Consider the following 19957-nt stretch of genomic DNA (forward strand, 5'->3'; position numbering starts at 1 on the left):
TATAAAAAATAAAAATATACCCTATATACTGATATTTATAATAACGTATATCAAAATCGGGGATGGATATACACTAAGGCCCCTTAATTTATAATCACATATATCAAAATCAGGGATGGATGTATACTAAGGCCAAGGGGCCCTGGTAACTTTTTAAGATTATTTAGCTAATTTTTTTTAATTTTAAATAAATAAAAAAATCATGTTCTTAAATTTTTAAATAAATTATTAATTAGTTTCTATTTAAAAATTATTCGATTAAAATATTTTTATATTCTATAAAATTAAAATTTTTTATTCTTTTTTAAAAAAAATAATTAATATACTTTAAATACTTATATTATTTACTCCATATAATTTTAATTATACATATTATTTAATATATATAAATTTAAATATATATACTAATAATATATACTATTTAGTTTTATTGAATAATTTTAACTATACATATTATTTAATATATATAAATTTAAATATATATACTAGTAATATATACTATTTAGTTTTATTGAATAAAGCTAAAATAAAGTGATTAATTATTATTTTAATAAATTATTAAATAATTTAATTTTATAGAGATATTCTATTTAGTGATTTTAATATAGAAATAAACTAATAAATTTTTTAAAAATAATTTGAGAATAATTATCATATAAATAAAATCACAATCCCAAATAATATTTTTACATCAATAGCACTGTATTTTTTATTTTTTTGAATTTAAAAAATTTACTTTTAATATAAAGTTTCAACTTCACGTGTAAGTTTTTTTTTCAAACTATTTATAAAATAAGTATTCACTTATCATTTAATTTATTTTTATACACTTACTTTTTATTATTATAAAGTGATTTTATTTAATTATATATTAAAATTTTAATTTATGAAAATAAATTTTAAATTCAAAAAAAAATACTGATTATATTATTTAATGAGTTGAATAAGTTATGAGTTTGATTATTTTTGAAAAAGATTTAAATATAAATAAAATTAAATAGTGTTTATATGGATAATATGTTAAATTATTCAAAAAAATTTAAAAACTTTCATGTCAACAAATTGATTTAATTCGTAAAATTTTATTCATATAAATTTTTTTTGTTAATTTGATATGAATTTCAGAATTTTATTTTTAATACATGACAAAATAAAATTAGGTTTCCCCATCACTCATCAAAAAATTATCGTTAATATAGCGAAAGTTTTAAAATTTACATTATATTTTTAATATATTACTATTTTTTATTATACAATTGGATTAAAAATTATAGTTTCTTTTTTGTTAGAAGAAAAATAATAGTTTTCTTAATTTTTAATGTATATAAATACAATATCTATGTGATTGGTTTATTGTTCTGTTATGAAGTATTTTATTCTTAAAAAATATGCAATCTATTAAAATGTTAGTAAATAAATTAATATCTAGTTTCAAAAAAAGAGAAATTAACATCTAAACAAGGTGATTCTCAAGAAAAAAAAATCTAAACAAAATTGGTTTAAATTTGAAAATGAAACAGCATAAAATAAAACCTAGCTTATTATTTGACTGTTGGCTGGCTTTAAGTTTCTTCCTCTTCGCCATTCTCTTGAATCTCCTCTGATATCTCTCTCTCTCTCTCCCTCCCCCACCTCAGTTCTCTTTCTAGCTAACATAGCATACATTCTTTCTCCTCAAACTTAGTTAAAAACAAAATGGCAATTTGCGGTTCCTCAAGATCTCTCCTCGGATTTTTTGTTGTTTTCTCTCTTGTTTTCCTGATTTTTTCGCCTTCTGCTCGGGCTCAGTCTCAGGCTCAGGCTCCTGCTCCTGCTCCTACCAGCGATGGTAAGTTCACCATTTTTTTTCTTTTATTCTGTATTTGCTAGATCTGTTGCTGGTTTCTTTCTTTCTTTCTTTCTTTTTTTTTTTACTTTCTCCACACTTGTTTTTTCCTAGATCTGAAATCATATAAACCGTTTTCTTCTCCATTCAATGGGATTGTTCACTTGTGAATCCTGTAATGTAATGCCTACATTTAAGTGCTCAATTTTGTTTTAAAACTAAAAATTATTTTAAAGTTTCGTGAAATGTTGGTTAAATTTGCTGCATTACAGGGACTTCTATAGATCAAGGAATCGCCTACATTTTGATGCTGGTTGCCCTGGTGCTCACATACCTTATTCATCCACTAGATGCTTCCTCCTACAGCTTCTTCTGAATTTGCTTTTAGAACCTCTTTTATTTTATTTATTTACTAGTATTGTACTAAAACTTTTTAAGGATTTCATTTAAATTTGAGGATGATTACTTGTATTTTTCTTTCTCTTTTGCTCTCCCAATTCTCCATTCTTTTCGTATTAATTTTTTTATGTTTTAGTCTCTTTGCTTGTTCTAATGATGTTAAGTGAATTGGAATCCATTTCTCATATATATATAACCATTTCTAAGTTCAGTATCCTGCACTTTCATTAATTCTGCGTGTTCATTTTGCCGAAATGCTTAGCTGAAGAACTCGGTAAATAAAAAGCTATACATATCATGCATGGCAGCAATATTTTAGATCGTAGAAAAGGAATTGCTTGATTATAGGATTCTGTTGATATATTGTATCGTTTAGAAGAAATATCACAAAACAGTAATGGCATTTCAAAATTCAAATAGAACATGTGGCAGCTCGTGGGTGAAGAGGATGTCAAAAATGATATTTAAGTCTATTTGGGTGAATGTTGTTTTGCAATATCCGTGTTGTTTCCCAATGGACAGTTGAGAATGAAGCTACTATCCCAACAGAAGGGCATATGGTTATCTCCTCATACCCAATTGACAAACTAGCACAATCATGCGCTCTTCCCTGAGCTGTCTCACCTTTTTCTGTTAGAATTATTCTGAAGTTAAATCAACAGAATGCTAACTCCATTCCAACTATCCAAACTCATCAAAGACTAAAAGTTCTGACGCCAGTAAGAATTTCGGATTCCAATACATTTTCCCAAAAAGATAATGCAATGGCGGACGAGTGTAAATTCTCCAGGGCCCAGAGCACAAACGAGCCAACACTACTGCAGAAATTGGACTAGATTGGCACATTTCCACCACTGATGCTTCACACTTCATATGCCCTTTATCTTTCTTCTTTGTGGCTGGTGTGAGATTTGTTCCCACCTGTCGGTTGGATGGGTGGGAGAAATTAGACAATGAAGGGGTGATTTTATATGGACACTATATGTTTCTTTTTTTATCAAATATAATGTCCAACAGCACAAAAACATAAACCCTACTATACATGATTACATGGTACCATCCGAGCCGTATTGCATAACCCAGCCAGAAGAAGAAAACTAGAGAAAAGCGCCGCCGGTTATTTTTGTTTATCAGGAGATATTGAGATTTATTAAAAGGGGCCAAAATCAGATATACAACCCAAATTATGTAGGCTCAAGATAAAAAAGGCTATATAGCCCAATATCACTAAAGGAAAGGGTCAATATCTCATGACAAACAAAAATAACCGGCGACTATTTATTCCGGAAACATGGTGGACAAGCAATAGCCATATATCACGAGAAGGCCCAAATATAAAAAAGTTTGTTGGGCCCAATTTATTTCCGCTGGAGGCGACTATTTATTTCCCCCTACGCCGAGTCATTTTGCATTTAACTACCAACTTAAATCGTAGTCATCTGAATGTATAAGGAGGTGGCAATCCACCTGTAGTTGAAAGTAAACTGTGGCTTGAAAATTGAAAAAAGTCTAAATTGTGCCCAGTTGGTGCAAAATCAAACCGATATCTGTAAGAAAAAGATAAATAACGTTTATTTATTATGCACACTGCATTTAAAAATCTATAAAAAATATAAAAAAATATTAAATTTCGAAAATCATACCGATATAAATATTTCTACATTATTCGCACAACATATATAATATTGATGTAGCTGTAAAAAAGTACATCACTAACTTCTTTTATTCGCGATTAGTCATCCCCTGTAATGAGTTTGAAAAGTGAGTTAAAATGTACATATTATTATTTTTTATTTAAAAAGTAAAAAAAAAATTATCTAGACTGAAATACATATTATAAGTCGAAATAGACCTAATACAAGTAAAAACTCCTTTTCATCAATAAGCCCATGGTCGAAAGCCGAGGTTCCCCTTCCACTCCATCAAAAACTACAAATAGCCGAAACAGGCCTTGAATTATCTTTTCGATTTCATGATCCTGAAGGTAGATAGATTTCCTAGGACCATTTGCAGGCATCATCCTATTTTGGGTATTTCCGAATTTGGTTTCCCCATTTTGGATTTGAAAAAAAAAAAAATTATATCCTGAATGGTGAGAATTGCGCTCCCCAGGATGTGGTGGATTTATTTGCACATTTATATAATTTTTTTTAATTTTAACTGAAAATTTTAATTAGAATGAAGATGCATTGGGCCCAACTATAATGAGAGAGTATCCCAATCCTTAAACTACAAAAGAAAATCTTTCTCCCAATTAGAGAATATTATCCCAATCCTTTAAGAGATGAGTTATTATTATTAACAATGGACCCAACTCTCATTATCTTCATGACCACAGTGAGCTGGGCTATTTTCCTTCATACTCAACCCCCCCAAAAATATAATAATATGGTAATATTTATATAAAAATTAAATAAAATCTATGGTAAATTTAATTTAAATAAAAATTATCTTGTATTGTTATTATTTAGAGTTATATTGAATAAAAGGGAGTGTTTTAAAACCTAATAATTATAAAGTTATGAAATGAAGACGTGGGAGAGGAGACAGCCCAACCTATGCTAATCATGCTTATAATTCAACCATCAGTATGCCATTGCTACAAAAAAAGAAAAGAAAAAGTGGGGACGTATGGGACCCACGGATCATCTGTGAAGAAGACAACTTGAAAAGGTATATTAGTATTGCCTTGCGCCCACACTCCAAATATATCATGCACATTGCCCCACTAGATTTCATCATCTGAAACGGTGTCGGTGGCCTTCACTGCACCAAATACATACCCCACTCACCGTATAGTATACATTCGTATGCGAATGGGCAAAAATCCTAAGCAAACCTACGATAAAAAAGAAAAAAAAAAAAAAAAAAGAGGCATATCACATGTTATTCACGTGGAGTCAAAAAGTTCTCCCTCCTCCATTTTTTTAATTATTTTTTATATTCTCTTTTTTCTTTTATAAGTTTTAAATATATTGGCCATTTATAATCATTATTTATTGGCTTTATTATTCACTTTTTACCTACAAATTCCTTTTTTTTCTTTGGAAGAATATATAATTATACTAATTAAAATTAATTGACTAAATATTTAAATTAAAATATTTACCTATTAAATACTTAATCATCATTTTATTGAGTAAATACAGTTCATCGAAATTCATAAACATATTAATCCATTCAACAGTAATTTATTAAATAGTTAAACAAGCCACAGTTTCACCTAGTAAATGCAATTTGTCGAAATTTACGTGCACCAGCGGGCGCCGAATAGTGTCGAAACGGTTATTCAAACGTACGAAACATGAAAGCAGGGCGTGATTTTATTGTCCTGTCACTGGTAAGTTACTGGTGCTGGGATTTTTTTGGACCGTAGTTGGTACTCAGCTCCAGCTTTATCTTGCTGGTTTGCAGGTTCAACGGACCAAATCTTGACAAATGACTGCTTCATAATTAATTGAACCTCAAAAGTTGTCGTTCAGCATGATAAAATGATGCAAATCAACCGATATTTCTTAGAATTGCATCCATGGGGTTGGGGTTTCAAAGTTGTGAAGGAAACTGAGGTAGTCCACAGCTGTAACACGATTAGGTGTTTCACAAAGATGTGGCTGCCCAGCCTACGAGTACTACGTTTTACATGTGAGATCAAATCATCAGAATATTGTAGGAGAAATTTTCATTAATAAATCATTTGACCATCAGGTGGGCTAATGAATTTCTTGATTGGGCGTCAAGAAAAGCAGACGTGGGGACCTATCAGACAAATACTGCAATTAAACAAAATGAGGGTTTGGTTTTGTCATCGTTATTTGTTACCCATACATCAAACTTGGGGGAAAAACGAAAAAGGAAGAGAAGCTTGGAATTTTGCAAGTGGGTCTGATTCTGATTCAGGCTTGCAAGTTGCAAGTGGGTCTGTATTTTTTTGAAACTTCTCCTTCACATAAACTGTAATAAAAGCCTGCAATGACAAATTATCATCTCTAAACTTTTTTGTATAATCTTTGACCACAGGAAAAGACACACCACTCTGCACTCCTGGCCGGGGGAATTCAAGCACGCCGGGATTTCTCTCAAAGGCAATGTGGCCCTGTTCAATGCTCCTATTCTGTATTCACAGTTGCCGAGATGCGCTGCTTTGTAAGACTTTTTCCGCCGTAGTTTCTCGTGCCCAATACACAGCAATGTGTTTCATTTCCATCCCAATAGAAGCCAGTTTGCCAATGGAAATGATGTTCAACTAACACCCCACTTGTCCAATGTCAGTGGACCACGCATAACAATTCCATACATTGTGGGTCCCGTTCCCCACATTATTTTTTTTAAATTCTAAACTTCGTAATCACTACCACATTTATATCTATAAATATACTTAAAGATTAAGAAATTTTCAAATTCTGACAATTTATTCTATAGAAAATTAGCAAACAGAATTAATACAAAGAAATTCCAATAGAACTTATTTGGATGATACTTAGTCTGTACCTAATTCTTAGAAATTCTGCCATTATACTTTTACAGGAAGCAATATTTATTTAAAGACAGAATATGAATACCTTAAAGAGTGGCCCATGATATTTCAGAGAGAAAGAAAAGCTGAACAAACATATTGGCAATGGGTAATGGGTTTTGAGTCTCGAGTTGAAAAGAAAGACTCATAAAATCGCAGAAAGAGGAGAGCATATGGTCATCGAGTGGCCAAAGCGTCCAACCACTGATCATGGAAACCACTTTAGCCACTTGGCAGCGCGGCCTTGTTGAGTCCCCGCCCCGCGCCAGTGCCAACACAAGCAAAGAGAATATCTTACCAACCATCAATTTTAATAGCCAAATTAAAACCAACAAAATCATTCAACAATACTTAAACACTGAATTTTGAAACAACAAAAGAGCAAGAAATAATAATAATTAAGACCAAATTTACAGGTATTTGCACTGCAATACTTTGCACACTCATGCACAGACTTCCAACATAAATTAAAAAGAAAATTAAATAATAATGCAAGCAAAGTATCCAAAACTCCACTCGGAATTTACCAATACTTGGGTCTCCGAAATTCGCAAGCTTAGCTTTAGCTCTCAGAAGTATTCATCTAGGTCCCATAAACATGACCCAAAATCTCCATCAACATCAACAAAATCCTTTGTTAAAACTGTATCAGGTATTATATACTCATCCAAAAGTATCGGAGCATAATTTTCAATATCCACCAACTCTTCAAAGCAATTATCAGTTGGGTCCTCTTCCCTTACACACTGTATGGGTCTCCATTCCTTTTCCTCTATTCCCTGATCTAATCTCCAATCCCACTTTTTCTCTTTCATCTCTCCGACTGGTCTGCTCACATTACCGTTCAAAACTTGTGGCTCATTCCCAACTTCTTCTGTGAATTGAAATCTAAGAACGGACGTCGGAGAACTCAGACTGTGAGACTCCATACCAGAATCATACCCAGAACTTGCAGCAATATCAAAATCTGGGGGAGAAGTTCTCACGGGTGGTTTTATGAAATTAGTGAGAGCGTTTGACCCTTTGATCTTGATTGCAGCCCTGTCATAAACCATGGCAGCTTCCTCCGCAGTGTCAAACGTTCCTAACCATACTCTCGTTCGCCGGAAAGGATCCCTGATCTCAGCTGCAAATCTTCCCCACGGCCTTTGTCGAACACCACGGTACTTCTTACCCTCTGGATAATACCGCTGGTCCCTGGTGTTTTTCCTTAGCATCTGCTTGTTAAATCTTGATTTTGAATTATCCGATGATGCTCTTCCAGTGGCATATTCCACACAATCTTCAATTCTTATCTCGTTAATATGCTTCTTGACCCGTTGATGGGTAGATATAAAGTTGTCATTCTCGTCGCTGGAGGAATCCGTTGCGTCGCCATCTGTGACATAAATCCGAACTACTCTAGTGGAGTTGGAGTCATTGCATTTAACGAGCTTATTAGTGACCTTCTTGTGCTCGGTGTACTTGACCGACGAGGTTTTCATCTCCGATGGTCAAAGGATAAGGATGGAAATGGTGTGCGAGGAGCTTCAGGAATAGCATTAAACAGAGAGGGAGAGAGTGAGAAGGGAGAAGCAAGCTCAGTGCTGAGAGAGAGAAACAAGGAGAGAGAAGAGGGGTTTTCAGTTACAGGGATGAGTCAAAAAGGCTGAAAATCGCTGTTTTATAGGAGGATCCTAGATGGCCTGACTTTTTAAACAGATTTTAAAAAAAAAAAAACAAATTATTCCTTATTTTTATATTATATTATATTTTGAGTTAATTTATAATAATTGAATTTTAATGTCAATTTTTTATTTTAAAAATATTTTGATTGTAATTATTCATATAAAATTAACATATATAATAAAAATATAAAAAATTTCTTTTTAAAATTTTATTTAATAAATAAATAAATTAATAATAATGTCAAACATTATAATTGTATTTTACGATGTTATTTTGAAATTTTATTCAATAAAATTTTTAATTTGTAAATTAAACATATATCCACGTGAAATGTATGTGTTCAAATAAAACTAATTAATTAAAATATATAAAAATAGTAAGTAAATTTCATATAGATGTAATTTTTAAAAATTAATTGGTTATAATCGGAGATTCCGGTGATCGCCGTGGATCCCTCCCGTTTAACAAGCTTGATTCTTGGCCGGTGACAGTGCTTGGTTCACAAGCAACAATTTCTACTCCCACGCGCTAACGCCGTCCAATGTCATGCAAAAATTGACACGTCAAATTAGCAATTAACAATGATAGTTGGTCAGCCTCTTATGACAGGCGGTGAGAAACAGCAATTTGAATGGCCCTGTGTAGATAACATTTCTCTCATGTATATTAGTGGTATGTGTAACGTCATGTGACGTCACGCGTGATGGAGAAACCTGACCCCGTCTGTTGCTAACGTTGGTGATATCGTTGGGTCACAGACATAACAGAACGTTGATTGACCGTTGAAGTATTTTTGTTTAATTAATTTAGTAATTTGATTTTATATGTGTTAGTCCAATATCTAATTTTCCTTGTCAATCAAGCATCGACAAGTAATTTGTCCTTTTATGTTTTCTCGCCTGTGCAATTTAATTCCACGTGTTGACTGGGTTGATTATTATTATTATTATTATTATTATTATTATTATTATTATTATTATTATTATTATTTAAAAAGTCGGCGCTTTATTTTTTCTTCTCAAATTCTTCGAGGCGGAATTTCATTTTAGGTTTTTCTTAGCTAATTTTGTTTAATCTATGATTTGAAATTTAATTTTTTATAAGAAAAGGTGAATTTACAGTTATTTAATTTTATAATTTATTGATTAAATAATGTGCCTACTTAGTAATAAAATATAAATTTTATTATTTTTAAAAACATAATTTGAAGGGAAATTTAGTTTATGTAAACGTGTGTATTTTATAATTTGTTTGACGTGGAGCGTACAGTTAGTGCCTTGGGGGACAAGACTGTAGCCTATGAAAGCTTGAAAGGAAAATGACCGCTTCATTTGTTTTTGTCAGTTGCTCACTTCCTTCACGTGACCTTACTTAATTTGTTTGTTTTTTTTAAAAAAAAAAAAAACTCTATATGAAGTTTTTTTTTTTTTCCACATACCAAATTAACACATATTTATTTATTTTAAAAATTCAGCATGCAATCAATTTGTTTTCAGTTGTATTAAACTGAATATTTTATCATCTAATTTTCTATTTACTTATATGAGGTATTATTAAAATGATATATATATATATATAACATTTTCACCAAATTTGTCAAAAAAAAAAAGTAGTCATTTATTTATTCTTTTTCCAAAATGAATGCTCTATTGAAATTGAATTCATTGCAATAGTAGTGCCTCAAATAAAACCAATAAAGCATTTAATTGTTATGACTTATTAAATAATTTATTATTGGGCCAAGGGACTGCAATTTCTTAAACTTATTGATCTTCCATTTTACTTTTTTTTTTAAATAATAGAATATAAAAATATTCTTATTAAGATTTTAGAAAATTCATTACTCTTATTGCAGTGGTTCAATTATTGTATGGAAGACCACATGAAGTTGAAATAGAGTTGCACGAAGAAAACCAAAATGCTTGCGTTTTAAGTTAGTGATGTTTAGTAATAGTAAAGACTCATTATAAAATTACCGAAACAAGACTTATTAACACGCAGGCTATAATTGCTGGCAATGGACCAAGCTATTCTCCACTCTGCTATAATAAGTGCAAAAGCATAGTGAACCACGGACGCATAAATTACCATAATTAACCAACTATCTTCCTTCCCAAGTTATTTTCATACAATCCACAATAAATGCTGTACTCTTTACAACCATTTATTTTTCTTATTTCTTTTCAAATAATAAAAACATCACTTCATATTCACCATCGCCTGCTGTATCTAATCTGATAACAAGCGGCGACTTCAACATTGACTGGGGTTTTATTATAATTTAAAAAAAAAATAATTCACCTTTACCAACCTAACCACTTTCCTAATAAAAACAAAAAACAAAAAACAAAAAATGGGTGCCAAAACCCAACAAGTTGGTTCTTTTTCATTGAGCATTTCTAGAACCTTAAATCAAAGCAAGCATATAACGCTATGCGCTAATTAATTTATGAGGAATTGAAATGAGCAAAATGATCAGAACGTGTAGCGAGCATGGCAAAATATTTCCTACCCATTTATGGAAAATTGGCTTATAAAGTATCATGCCAAAATAAGATCAAACTTTACAATACACCCAATATACATGTATGTATAATCTCACTCACATAATATTAATTTTTCCTTAAATTATGGAGAATAAAGTAATTTTTTGAGAGGAAGGGAGAACATATGCAAGATGTGCTGAATAGTTTCCCCAACATGAGCGCCTATGTGCACACATTTAAATCTTCTAGGATAAAGATTATAAATAAACAAATGGTAATATTCAACAACTAAAAATCTTTCACAATTCAGCATCATCTTCCATACCATGATACCGATATATTAGAAACCTCTTGTTTTCATGGGGTGAACGGTAAAAATCTATTCTGAACTTGTTCGTAGCTAGAGCAAATCGGATCACATCATTTGTACATTAACAATGTTTGATATCCTAAAATCTCTCAAACGCAGAGCACTAGCCCATGGCATATTTCTGAGTCCAGCTCCTAGCAGTTGCTTCGTACTTGGCCCTGTCTGTCTTGTACATATGAGCAATTTCTGGCACCAAAGGATCATCTGGGTTTGGATCCGTCAACAGGGAACGTATAGAGAGCAATACCTGAAAAAACAAGGGAATAAACCTTCCCACCTACTTAAAGAACAGCAATGCAGTAATACGGAGTGAAACTTCACGAAAATTCAAGTACTCAACAAATGAAAGTGCTGATGCAACATAGACTCCATCGAAATCCAAAAAGACAGGCACGAAGAGAAGGCAAATTATTATAGTTCACACATTTTGAGATAAGATTTTAATCTGAATACTTAATTTATGCTTTTTGGCAAAGAAAACATCGGATTAATTTAATTGCTACACTGGAATTAATTGATCAGATGCATAGCCATCACCAAAGGCTCTGGACTGAAATTAAATGGATGGAATAACAGACAATCCCATATTTGTTATTTCCCTATTAGAACAAACTTCAACACATGATAGATCATGCATTAAGAATAACAAATTCTTACAGATCATTACGCCAAGCAGAGAGTTGTGTGCACAACGAGTACGTGAGGTCCCTTATTCAAAAGTCCAGTAAATTTGGCCAACATATCAGCGCTAACCATAGTTTCTAATGCAGTATGGGAAAACAAGGGTCCTATTAAATTTAGGAATTTATTTATTGTAGAATTGGGAAAATTTAGGGTTTAATTATTTAGAATTTTATTATTTTTGGCCTTTATTATTATTATTTTTTATTTCCTAGTTTATGTTATTTAATATTCCTAATTAGATTTAAAATATGATTTCTATTCCTAATTTGATTAGTTTCATAAGCTCTATAAATAAGACTAATTTTCTATTAGCAGCTTTGGATTATGATAATTATATGAAATAATATGATTGACAATGTGTTCTCGTTTTTTCCTGAGGATTTTTTCCTTAATTTGCCTTTCGTCTTCCTTGTCCTACATCACTGTTCCATGGCCATGCTTATCTTTCGTGACAGACATTCAAACCACATGGAATTAGGTATTAAGAAGTTGGTAAGAGGTTAGAACCTTAGATATTGTCAGGGCAGGGCTCCACTGCTCCTTTAGAATGTCGAGGCAAATGCTGCCATTACTGTTGATATTTGGATGAAAAACCTTTGTCCTGAATGCAACCTGCAAGAAACAGAGAGATCAGAAAAAGTCCGTTAAGATCCAACAAATCTATATATAATACATACTGGATTCTCAATGCAGCGAGTTTTTGCAGTCACAAGCTTGACAACTCTGCAGACTTTTCATCATATCAGTAAACAGAATGTCCAAAGCTATGAGAGGGAGGCACAAAATAAGATGAAATTTGCAACAATATCATGTCTATGTATCTTATTAACTTCACTAGTTTAGAACTTATAAAGAAAACTGTTTTTTACAGTGTCTTGTTAAGTATGGGTTTTGGGGTTTCTTGTTCTCTGTAAAACTTCAATAGTTTATTGTTGACACGAATCTTTACCAAAACCGAAAACTTTACACAAGCTTTACACAGAAAATTACAGGGAGGATGAGACTTAAATATACATTTCAAAGAGTAAACTAAGTCATCTATGAAGCAAGCACATGTCCACAGCAAGAAGGAAAAGGGGAAAAAAAATAATGTCATACCTTTGGTGGCTTGAATGGATAGTCAGGAGGAAAATGAATAGTGACTAAAAATACACCCCCCGCATAAGGACTGTCAGGAGGACCCAGTATTGTCGCTTGCCAGTGAAACATGTCTTCAGCTACAGGGCCTGCCAAAATAAATGACCAAGAATTTCTCATCCTTTCAATTCTGGAAGAAATATGATCAGGAATATGAAGATGACTTGGTGGAAAAATTTAACACTAGCTGCAATTGAAATGAGAGTGAAACTGTATGCCAAGTTCCATCCAGTTATACCCAGTGAGGAAACTATTCTCAGACTATGTATTCACACTGCACTGTATGAAATTAGCGTAAAATGGCAATAACCACGCTCTATTGGCAAGAATCAGCCTAGAAACTAGAAGATAATTGATGTGAGTAAGTTCTAGCACTAATAACCAGATCGTTTCTATAGTCCATGGGATGCTCAATGTGAGACATCAAATGCACTCTTCAAAGGCGAAGCTTCCAAATGAGCAGCAGCCACAAAAAATACGGGAAAGAAGAGAATCCTAAATGTTACAAGATTATTCACCAAGTTCCTATAAAAACGAACTGTAAGGAAATGAGTATGACTGGTAAGGGGAGCACAGAAAAAATAATACTTGCAATGCTGCAAAAAATAATGGAAAGAAATAGGACTTAAGAACTTCAATAAACAAAATATAATGACAATTGAATACAAAAGGTAATTTACTAAGAACTTCAATAAACAAAATATAATGACAACTGAATACAAAAAGTAATTTACAGCTTTCCAAAGAAGGAGACATATAGTATTTTCTAAAATGTTTATTGTCAAGCACTACATAAACCAGATTGCATCAGTGAGGTTAATTTCAAATAAAATGGTTTGAAGCACAAATATTAAATTCTCTTATACTTCAGATGGTACTATATTAAGGACCAAAAACGCGAGTTTATCATCCCACCCTTGCCAAAGAGGATCTCTTTCAAATCATGGGAGAAAAATAAAACCCAACAGAATATACATGTTAATATAGTAAGTCCAGTGTTACAAGACAAGGTGTACCTTGCCATTGCCATAAATTGACCATGCAGCTAGACAATGCGTGGATTATAAATGGATACAGCTTAAAGCCAAAGCTTCAGTAACCCATTAACCATGTTAAACATACACTTTTATGTCAACTCTTCAGTAGAATATGCATTTTTCTGTAACAGTAGATAGAAAAAAAAAACGATTCTTAGATAAGCAATTCCGAGATCCAAGAGCAAAAGAGAAGACGATTTGAAGAAGAATAGTTGAGATGAGAAGAAGAAGAAGAAGAAGAAGACAGGATAAAGAAGATTCAGAGAAGCGAATGGAGATGTTCAGTAGGTATTTCTCATAATCCATCATATTCTTCTGTTTACAACTTCTCTCCGCTTAAAATACCACTTGACATGTTGCCCCTCCAATTACTTAACAGATTAACAGCTCCTCAACCTCCTTGCTACCTCTCGGAGGTCAACAATCTCTCCAAAAACAACTAACCAAACTCCTCTCCAGTCACTACTCTTCCCTCTCTTTCTGCCTCTGCTTATACTTACTCCCCCTATATGTAACATTGTCATACAAAAATTATTTGTTCACAAACCTTTGTGAGCCATCATATCACACTATTAGACACATAATAGTAGCAAGCAATGTTACAGAAGATGTAGACCTAACATTCATTGGTCAAAGAAGACAGCAGGCAAGGAGGATTTTATTTTCATTATTTATTTATTTCCCAATAGAATGGAAGTATCATTCCACACAAATAAGTTCCAGTGGGTGTCTTTCTACCACAGATTCCTACAGATTATTCATACGTGTATCCCAAAAATCAGTTGCTTACTTTATTTTTTCACACATTCCTCTGTCTCTTTCTTCTTCCACTCCCATCAGTAGTAATTACCCAGGCAACGAAATTTTGTTATTATTGCATCATTTGACACGTTATTCGTTTATCCAATATCCACATAGCTTGATTCACAGCTCAAGCAAGCATACGCTACATCAGGCAAAGAGCAATCCACCAAATCACATGAAGAATGTTAATTTTATAAGCTTTAACCATCAGCATCCATCATGACATTTACATTGCCAATCCAGCCTCGCGTTTCTACGTTTTATACTCCATAATTGACCGAATAAATCAAACTACTCGAAATATTGAATTCGTTCGAAACAGTACTTGTACTTTCTTCCATATCTCAGGCATGCACAAAATCATCTCCTCCCACAAAAAGAAAATCCTAATAATAATAGTAAAATAAGAAACAATCTAGCAAACAAAAGCAAGCATAATTCCAGAAATCCAAAGATAACAAAAATCAAAGGTCGAGACTGATGAGATTTATGACCACAAAGAGGTGTAAGAATGTAAATGAACATACATTAGAATTATGACAAAAACAAAGGAATTGATCATACCAGCACTGCAAGAGGTAGGAGGATCGTTCTGGAGATCCTTGAGCTCCTTCAAGATCCGCTTAGAAGCCATGAGCAAACCTCGAGACTGGTCTCTGATTGAGATAGAATTTAGAACAAACTTGACGAAACCGTCGAGATAAAGAGGTACGCAGAGAGATGTAAAAAAGGAGCACGTGTGCAGAGTGCGTTGATAGAAAAATTCAGGGGCTTTCCTTCTTTGGGGTCCACCATCCCCCTTTTGCAACCATTTCTCCCACTAGAGGTTTATCAAAAGACCACCAGTATCTTATTAAATTAATAAATAAATATCAAATATTTTATATTTAATTAATAAAATATAAAGCCTTAGCTCAATTAATAAGAGTTTTTTTTCTTATTAACCAATATTTTCAAGGAAAAAAAGACTACTATGTATTTAACTATTATTATTATCTATTTATTTATATTTTAATTAATTTTATGTAATATTTTTAGCGCATAGCTAACAAACAATTCAATTTTGAAATCGAAGACGATGCTTGTTTTGTTGCAAAAAGCAAGTGAAGAGTTGTAATTACTTTATATGTATATGGAATTTGAGTTTAGTCTCTTTAGCTATATTGAGAGAAATTTTCTGTTTTTTCTTGCCCTTTTCTTTTACAATTGAGCCTTCTAATCCTGCTCAGTGATCTTTTTCTACTTGGGATACTGGAGATTCTGCTTCCTTCCCTAGTGCGCCTCTCTCTATCCATCTCTAGTTGCAGCTATATGTAACTTTTCTGTGAGGAAATTAGCAGATCTAATGTGATTATTTGATAGGATTCTGAGGTCGACCTTATTAATATTTATTTCTCTAATAATGGGTTTATTTACATTGTTTGTGATTGTGCATGCAAGGCTTGGGTGTATTAGTTTATATTTCTCTGTGAATTCATTTTCTCAGCTGCATAGAGTTGTAACTCCATTCAGCATTATGTTTGAATGAGAGAGTAATTAAAGGAAGGATGCAAAAAAAGGTAAGTGAAGAGTTGTAACTCCATTTAACACTATATTTGGATGAGGTGAGGAGAGTGTAATTAAAGGAAGGGTAAAGGAAAGTAAAGAGGGAGAAGGGTAAGGAGATTTGTAATAAAAAGTTGCAGATTTGGAAAGAGTTGATTAGTAAATCCCACTCAGCTTTTAATTTTATGGAGAACACAATATTAAAGAGGGGATGGGAAGGGAGTTCGAGCATACTCGTTTACAACCAGATAGTTTCCTAAATCCATTTATTTGTATCCATTAAGCTTTTTAATTTTTATAACAAAAGAAAGAAGTGGCTTTTTTTTGTTCTTTCCAGTTTATCCTGTCGTTGATTTTTTATTTTCTGATCAAACAGTTGTTGATGGATCAACGAAGAAACAAAGAATGTCTGCGCATTTGTTTGGGAGGTTAGACATAAAATTAAAATCCAACTGTTCATATGTAGAATATAGTTACCACCCTTCTCATGACATGAAGAATTTTATATACAAGACAAAGGTGTAGTCCTTCTCACAGTAAAATTTTACGCACATCATCAGAGAAAGACAACATTTCAAACCTTTTCCATTTTTCATAGCTGTCTTGATAGAAACATTGCACCCCACCTTTTTAAACCTCATCTCAAATTCCATGCCATGGATTAGACCCATTGTCAATCTGTCACTACTCCAAATAAACGTGTCATTAATATTATTATGGTCAACTGGTTATAAACTGGGTCGGATTTCATTTGTTTCAATAAGATCGGGTTAAACAGGTAGGTGCGGGCATACAGTTAATGCATAAGTTAGGAAGAAATTTTCAATCATCCACCCAAAGCGGTTATCACATCCTTCTCCTGCCATCCTAACTTAACGAAGCAGCTACTTATAGTAGTCCGTAATGACCTCACCTAAATCCCCATCACATAAACTAAGATGTATGATGCTTTTCTTTTGAATTCTTTTTTATTATTAATTCTATTTATTTTTTACAAAAATAATAATAATAATAATAGTAATGCAAGAATGGCAACCTGACAATATATGAGGAATCCAAGAGCCCCACCCCATTTGCATTCGCAGGCCCACCGCTGGAACGAGATTCTTCCTTCTTCACTAAAAAGATAAGAAAAAGAAAAGAAATAATAGAATAAAATAAAAATAAAACAAATCACATCCACCAAAAGAATTAAACAAATAATTAAATTTATGTTGTTTTATGTTTGTGTCCTCATCACAATTACATCACAGTAGGAACCAGAGATTAGACATGGACCCACGTTAGACTGTTGTCGATGCGATCTCCCGTCTCCTTTCTCATCCCCATCCCTACCTTAAAGGAAAGAATATTTTCTGTAAATATTACATTTTTTTCTCTTTTATTTTCAAATAAAAATGAGTAAAATTGTATCATCAATCTTTCTACCATCAATCTCCATGCACCACACACCAAAAGAAAAGGTCAATTAATTTAAGTTGATCCTGCAGCCAAGCAACAATAATGGAATCATTATTAATAATCTTAATTCTTAATTACACTATTACTATCAGAGGAATGAAGTAGAAAAACAATGGAGAATTCTTACCAATTGAGCGTGCGAATAGTACATTTTGGCATATGACCACCGTCGATCTCCTTCATGGTTATACCGTCACACAACACATCCACTCCTAGCATCCCTATCTCGAATCCTTTCACCACCACCATGCCCACGCTGGTCTTCACCCGCAGGTTCACCACCAAGTCCCTTCTTTTGAACCGAGCCTTGAGCCTGGATGCCGTCCCATCGTCAATCAGCTGGTTCTTCACGTGAGTCTCAATCTTAAGACTCGTAGTGTTCCCTTTAACCTGAATGAGCCCTGGAAGAGTCGTGGATCCCAAATCAGTCTCCTGACCATGTCCCAGTGTCATGTCTACTTGGTACCCACTGTATCGATAAGTTAGCCTAGAGTTAGGGTTCTTCACCTCCATTCTCGCCACCGTCGCGGCATTTAGATAGGTGCCGTCGAGTTTAGAACTGACTTCAAAAGTGGGAATCTTAAATGACTGGACGTGGAAAACGGGGAATTTCGGATCGAACCAGAGGTAGATAAACCCAGCCAGAATTCCTAGGAGGAATAACATCATTAACAAGAAAATGCAGATGATGCACGAGCATACACGAGTATCAAAGATTTTGCGACTTCTCCTTGGCTGGAATGAAGGTGGCAGGACACCTTTTCGAAGTGGTGGTCTAGAGACCGGCGGCCTGCCTGGATTGGTCGGGTCTCTGTAACCAGGAGGTCTTTGAAGAACTGGTTTTGTTGATTGCCGTAGGTCAGCCATTTATGATCTCGACTTGTGATATCAACTTAAAACCAGAAATTCAAGGGCTTCTGAGAATTTTATGGGTATTGGAGAGATTTATGACAAATAATTGGATTTGAATGCAAACGAGTAAAAAATTATGATTTTGATGAATTGATCTTAGTTTTATCTAAATTATGAAAAAGAAAAAGAAAGTTGTGGAAAATCAAATGAAGAATTGGAATGGGATTGAAAACGTCTTCAGGGAATTGAAGAAGGCTGGAAGAAATCAGCAGAGAAGTTTGACAGAGAAATGCCAACACTTACAGAGACTGGTTGGATTTCAATATCAGCATGCAACGGTCGACCCTCGGATCTGAGAAAAAGAAAAAAGGAGATTTCCGCGAGATGATCAATAAAAAGCAAACTCGAATTCAGGGAATCAAATCACAAAGAGGAAGTCATTGCAGATATGAAGATAGAGAGAGAGAGGAGATGCACAGCAAGAGCTGTGATAGAGAGAGATTGAAGCATTGTCTCTTATGGAAACCTGGCGATGATAGGATTTTACATTGACGAAATTCACGAGCGGCATTTATTTGCTGACATGGCGGGAAGGGTTTTCGCAGTTAGTATGGTGTTGTAGTTCTAGTGGTAGTAGTATACCTACTGGCTGTAAAATTCTCTAACTTATTTTAGGCTTGCTATTTTAATAAATAATAATATAGTTATTATACAACATAGTTACTAAATAATAAATAATAATATAGTTATTAAAATGATAAGATTTTAATGGTAGGGCTCCTAAGACTGAATAGCCATGACTTTCGACGCAAGTTTTTCTCAGTGTTTCGTTTGTGATTCGATATTTTTGTATTTTTTTTTTTAAATTCTTTTTTTTCATCCCCATAAAAGACGATCTGAATCTATTGACTATCGATAAAGAAAAAGATGTTGTTTCCCTTATTAAGAGTTTCGGGAATATTTCGATCGTCACTTATGATTTTTGTATGCTGAGAATGTTTCTCACATACAATCCAATCAATTTTCAGAATATGCAGACTTTTTTAACATATTTATGACATCTTTTAGAGAAGTATCTATTATGGAATTATAGATAAAAAATATTTGTTTCGATTTTTTAATAATGTTAATTTTGAAGATATAGAGAATGAGGTTCTTGGTTATACAATCGATTCT

At 33.1% G+C, this 19957-nt stretch overlaps 4 protein-coding genes across 11 annotated transcripts; 1 reads left to right on the forward strand and 3 right to left on the reverse strand.

The window, feature by feature from the left end:
• The first annotated feature begins 1537 nt into the window (after positions 1 to 1537).
• On the forward strand, positions 1538 to 2296 carry LOC110616012 (arabinogalactan protein 16). Its single transcript, XM_021758309.2, has 2 exons — positions 1538 to 1828; positions 2098 to 2296. The coding sequence occupies exons 1-2, from the start codon at positions 1696 to 1698 to the stop codon at positions 2199 to 2201; spliced, it is 237 nt and encodes a 78-aa protein (XP_021614001.1). The 5' UTR covers positions 1538 to 1695; the 3' UTR covers positions 2202 to 2296.
• Positions 2297 to 7059: 4763 nt separating this feature from the next.
• On the reverse strand, positions 7060 to 8389 carry LOC110615042 (ethylene-responsive transcription factor CRF6). The gene has a single exon (XM_021756750.2). The coding sequence runs from the start codon at positions 8219 to 8221 to the stop codon at positions 7307 to 7309; it is 915 nt and encodes a 304-aa protein (XP_021612442.1). The 5' UTR covers positions 8222 to 8389; the 3' UTR covers positions 7060 to 7306.
• A 2729-nt stretch (positions 8390 to 11118) lies between these two features.
• LOC122721236 (ubiquitin-conjugating enzyme E2 28-like) lies at positions 11119 to 15643 on the reverse strand. 3 transcript variants are annotated; one of them, XM_043956951.1, is made up of 5 exons: positions 15488 to 15643; positions 13465 to 13620; positions 13044 to 13171; positions 12453 to 12557; positions 11119 to 11508 (listed from the first exon to the last, which is right to left on the reverse strand). In XM_043956951.1, the coding sequence occupies exons 3-5, from the start codon at positions 13152 to 13154 to the stop codon at positions 11365 to 11367; spliced, it is 360 nt and encodes a 119-aa protein (XP_043812886.1). In that variant the 5' UTR covers positions 13155 to 13171; positions 13465 to 13620; positions 15488 to 15643; the 3' UTR covers positions 11119 to 11364. The 3 variants fall into 3 exon arrangements, with proteins under 3 accessions (XP_043812886.1, XP_043812887.1, XP_043812885.1); XM_043956952.1 differs by having other exon boundaries at positions 13465 to 13607; positions 15488 to 15627; XM_043956950.1 differs by lacking the exon at positions 13465 to 13620.
• Positions 15644 to 15691: 48 nt separating this feature from the next.
• On the reverse strand, positions 15692 to 19329 carry LOC110615948 (NDR1/HIN1-like protein 6). Of its 6 annotated transcripts, none has more exons than XR_006350821.1 (5): positions 18057 to 19329; positions 17897 to 17952; positions 17751 to 17799; positions 17505 to 17586; positions 15692 to 15743 (listed from the first exon to the last, which is right to left on the reverse strand). XR_006350821.1 is itself a non-coding variant. In XM_043956949.1 (3 exons), exons 1-2 carry the CDS (start codon positions 18794 to 18796, stop codon positions 17937 to 17939), a joined length of 756 nt encoding a protein of 251 aa, XP_043812884.1. In that variant the 5' UTR covers positions 18797 to 19329; the 3' UTR covers positions 17647 to 17799; positions 17897 to 17936. The 6 variants fall into 6 exon arrangements, 3 of the variants coding, with proteins under 3 accessions (XP_043812884.1, XP_021613903.1, XP_043812882.1); XR_006350822.1 differs by having other exon boundaries at positions 17751 to 17803; XR_006350820.1 differs by having other exon boundaries at positions 15693 to 15743; positions 17751 to 17952.
• Positions 19330 to 19957: the final 628 nt, after the last annotated feature.

Source organism: Manihot esculenta, chromosome 5 (genome assembly GCF_001659605.2).
Source record: "Manihot esculenta cultivar AM560-2 chromosome 5, M.esculenta_v8, whole genome shotgun sequence".
NCBI lineage: Eukaryota > Viridiplantae > Streptophyta > Magnoliopsida > Malpighiales > Euphorbiaceae > Manihot > Manihot esculenta.

Bases quoted from the DNA above. Each gene is read 5' to 3' on its own strand.
- LOC110616012 (XM_021758309.2), top strand. From the start codon at position 1,696: ATGGCAATTTGCGGTTCCTCAAGATCTCTCCTCGGATTTTTTGTTGTT. The intron at 1,829-2,097 runs GTAAGTTCACCA...GCTGCATTACAG, and splicing joins TCCTGCTCCTACCAGCGATG to GGACTTCTATAGATCAAGGA.
- LOC110615042 (XM_021756750.2), bottom strand. From the start codon at position 8,221: ATGAAAACCTCGTCGGTCAAGTACACCGAGCACAAGAAGGTCACTAAT.
- LOC122721236 (XM_043956950.1), bottom strand. From the start codon at position 15,557: ATGGCTTCTAAGCGGATCTTGAAGGAGCTCAAGGATCTCCAGAACGAT. The intron at 13,172-15,487 runs GTATGATCAATT...TTATTTTGGCAG, and splicing joins TCCTACCTCTTGCAGTGCTG to GCCCTGTAGCTGAAGACATG. The intron at 12,558-13,043 runs GTATGACATTAT...TGTTTCTTGCAG, and splicing joins ATCCATTCAAGCCACCAAAG to GTTGCATTCAGGACAAAGGT.
- LOC110615948 (XM_043956949.1), bottom strand. From the start codon at position 18,796: ATGGCTGACCTACGGCAATCAACAAAACCAGTTCTTCAAAGACCTCCT.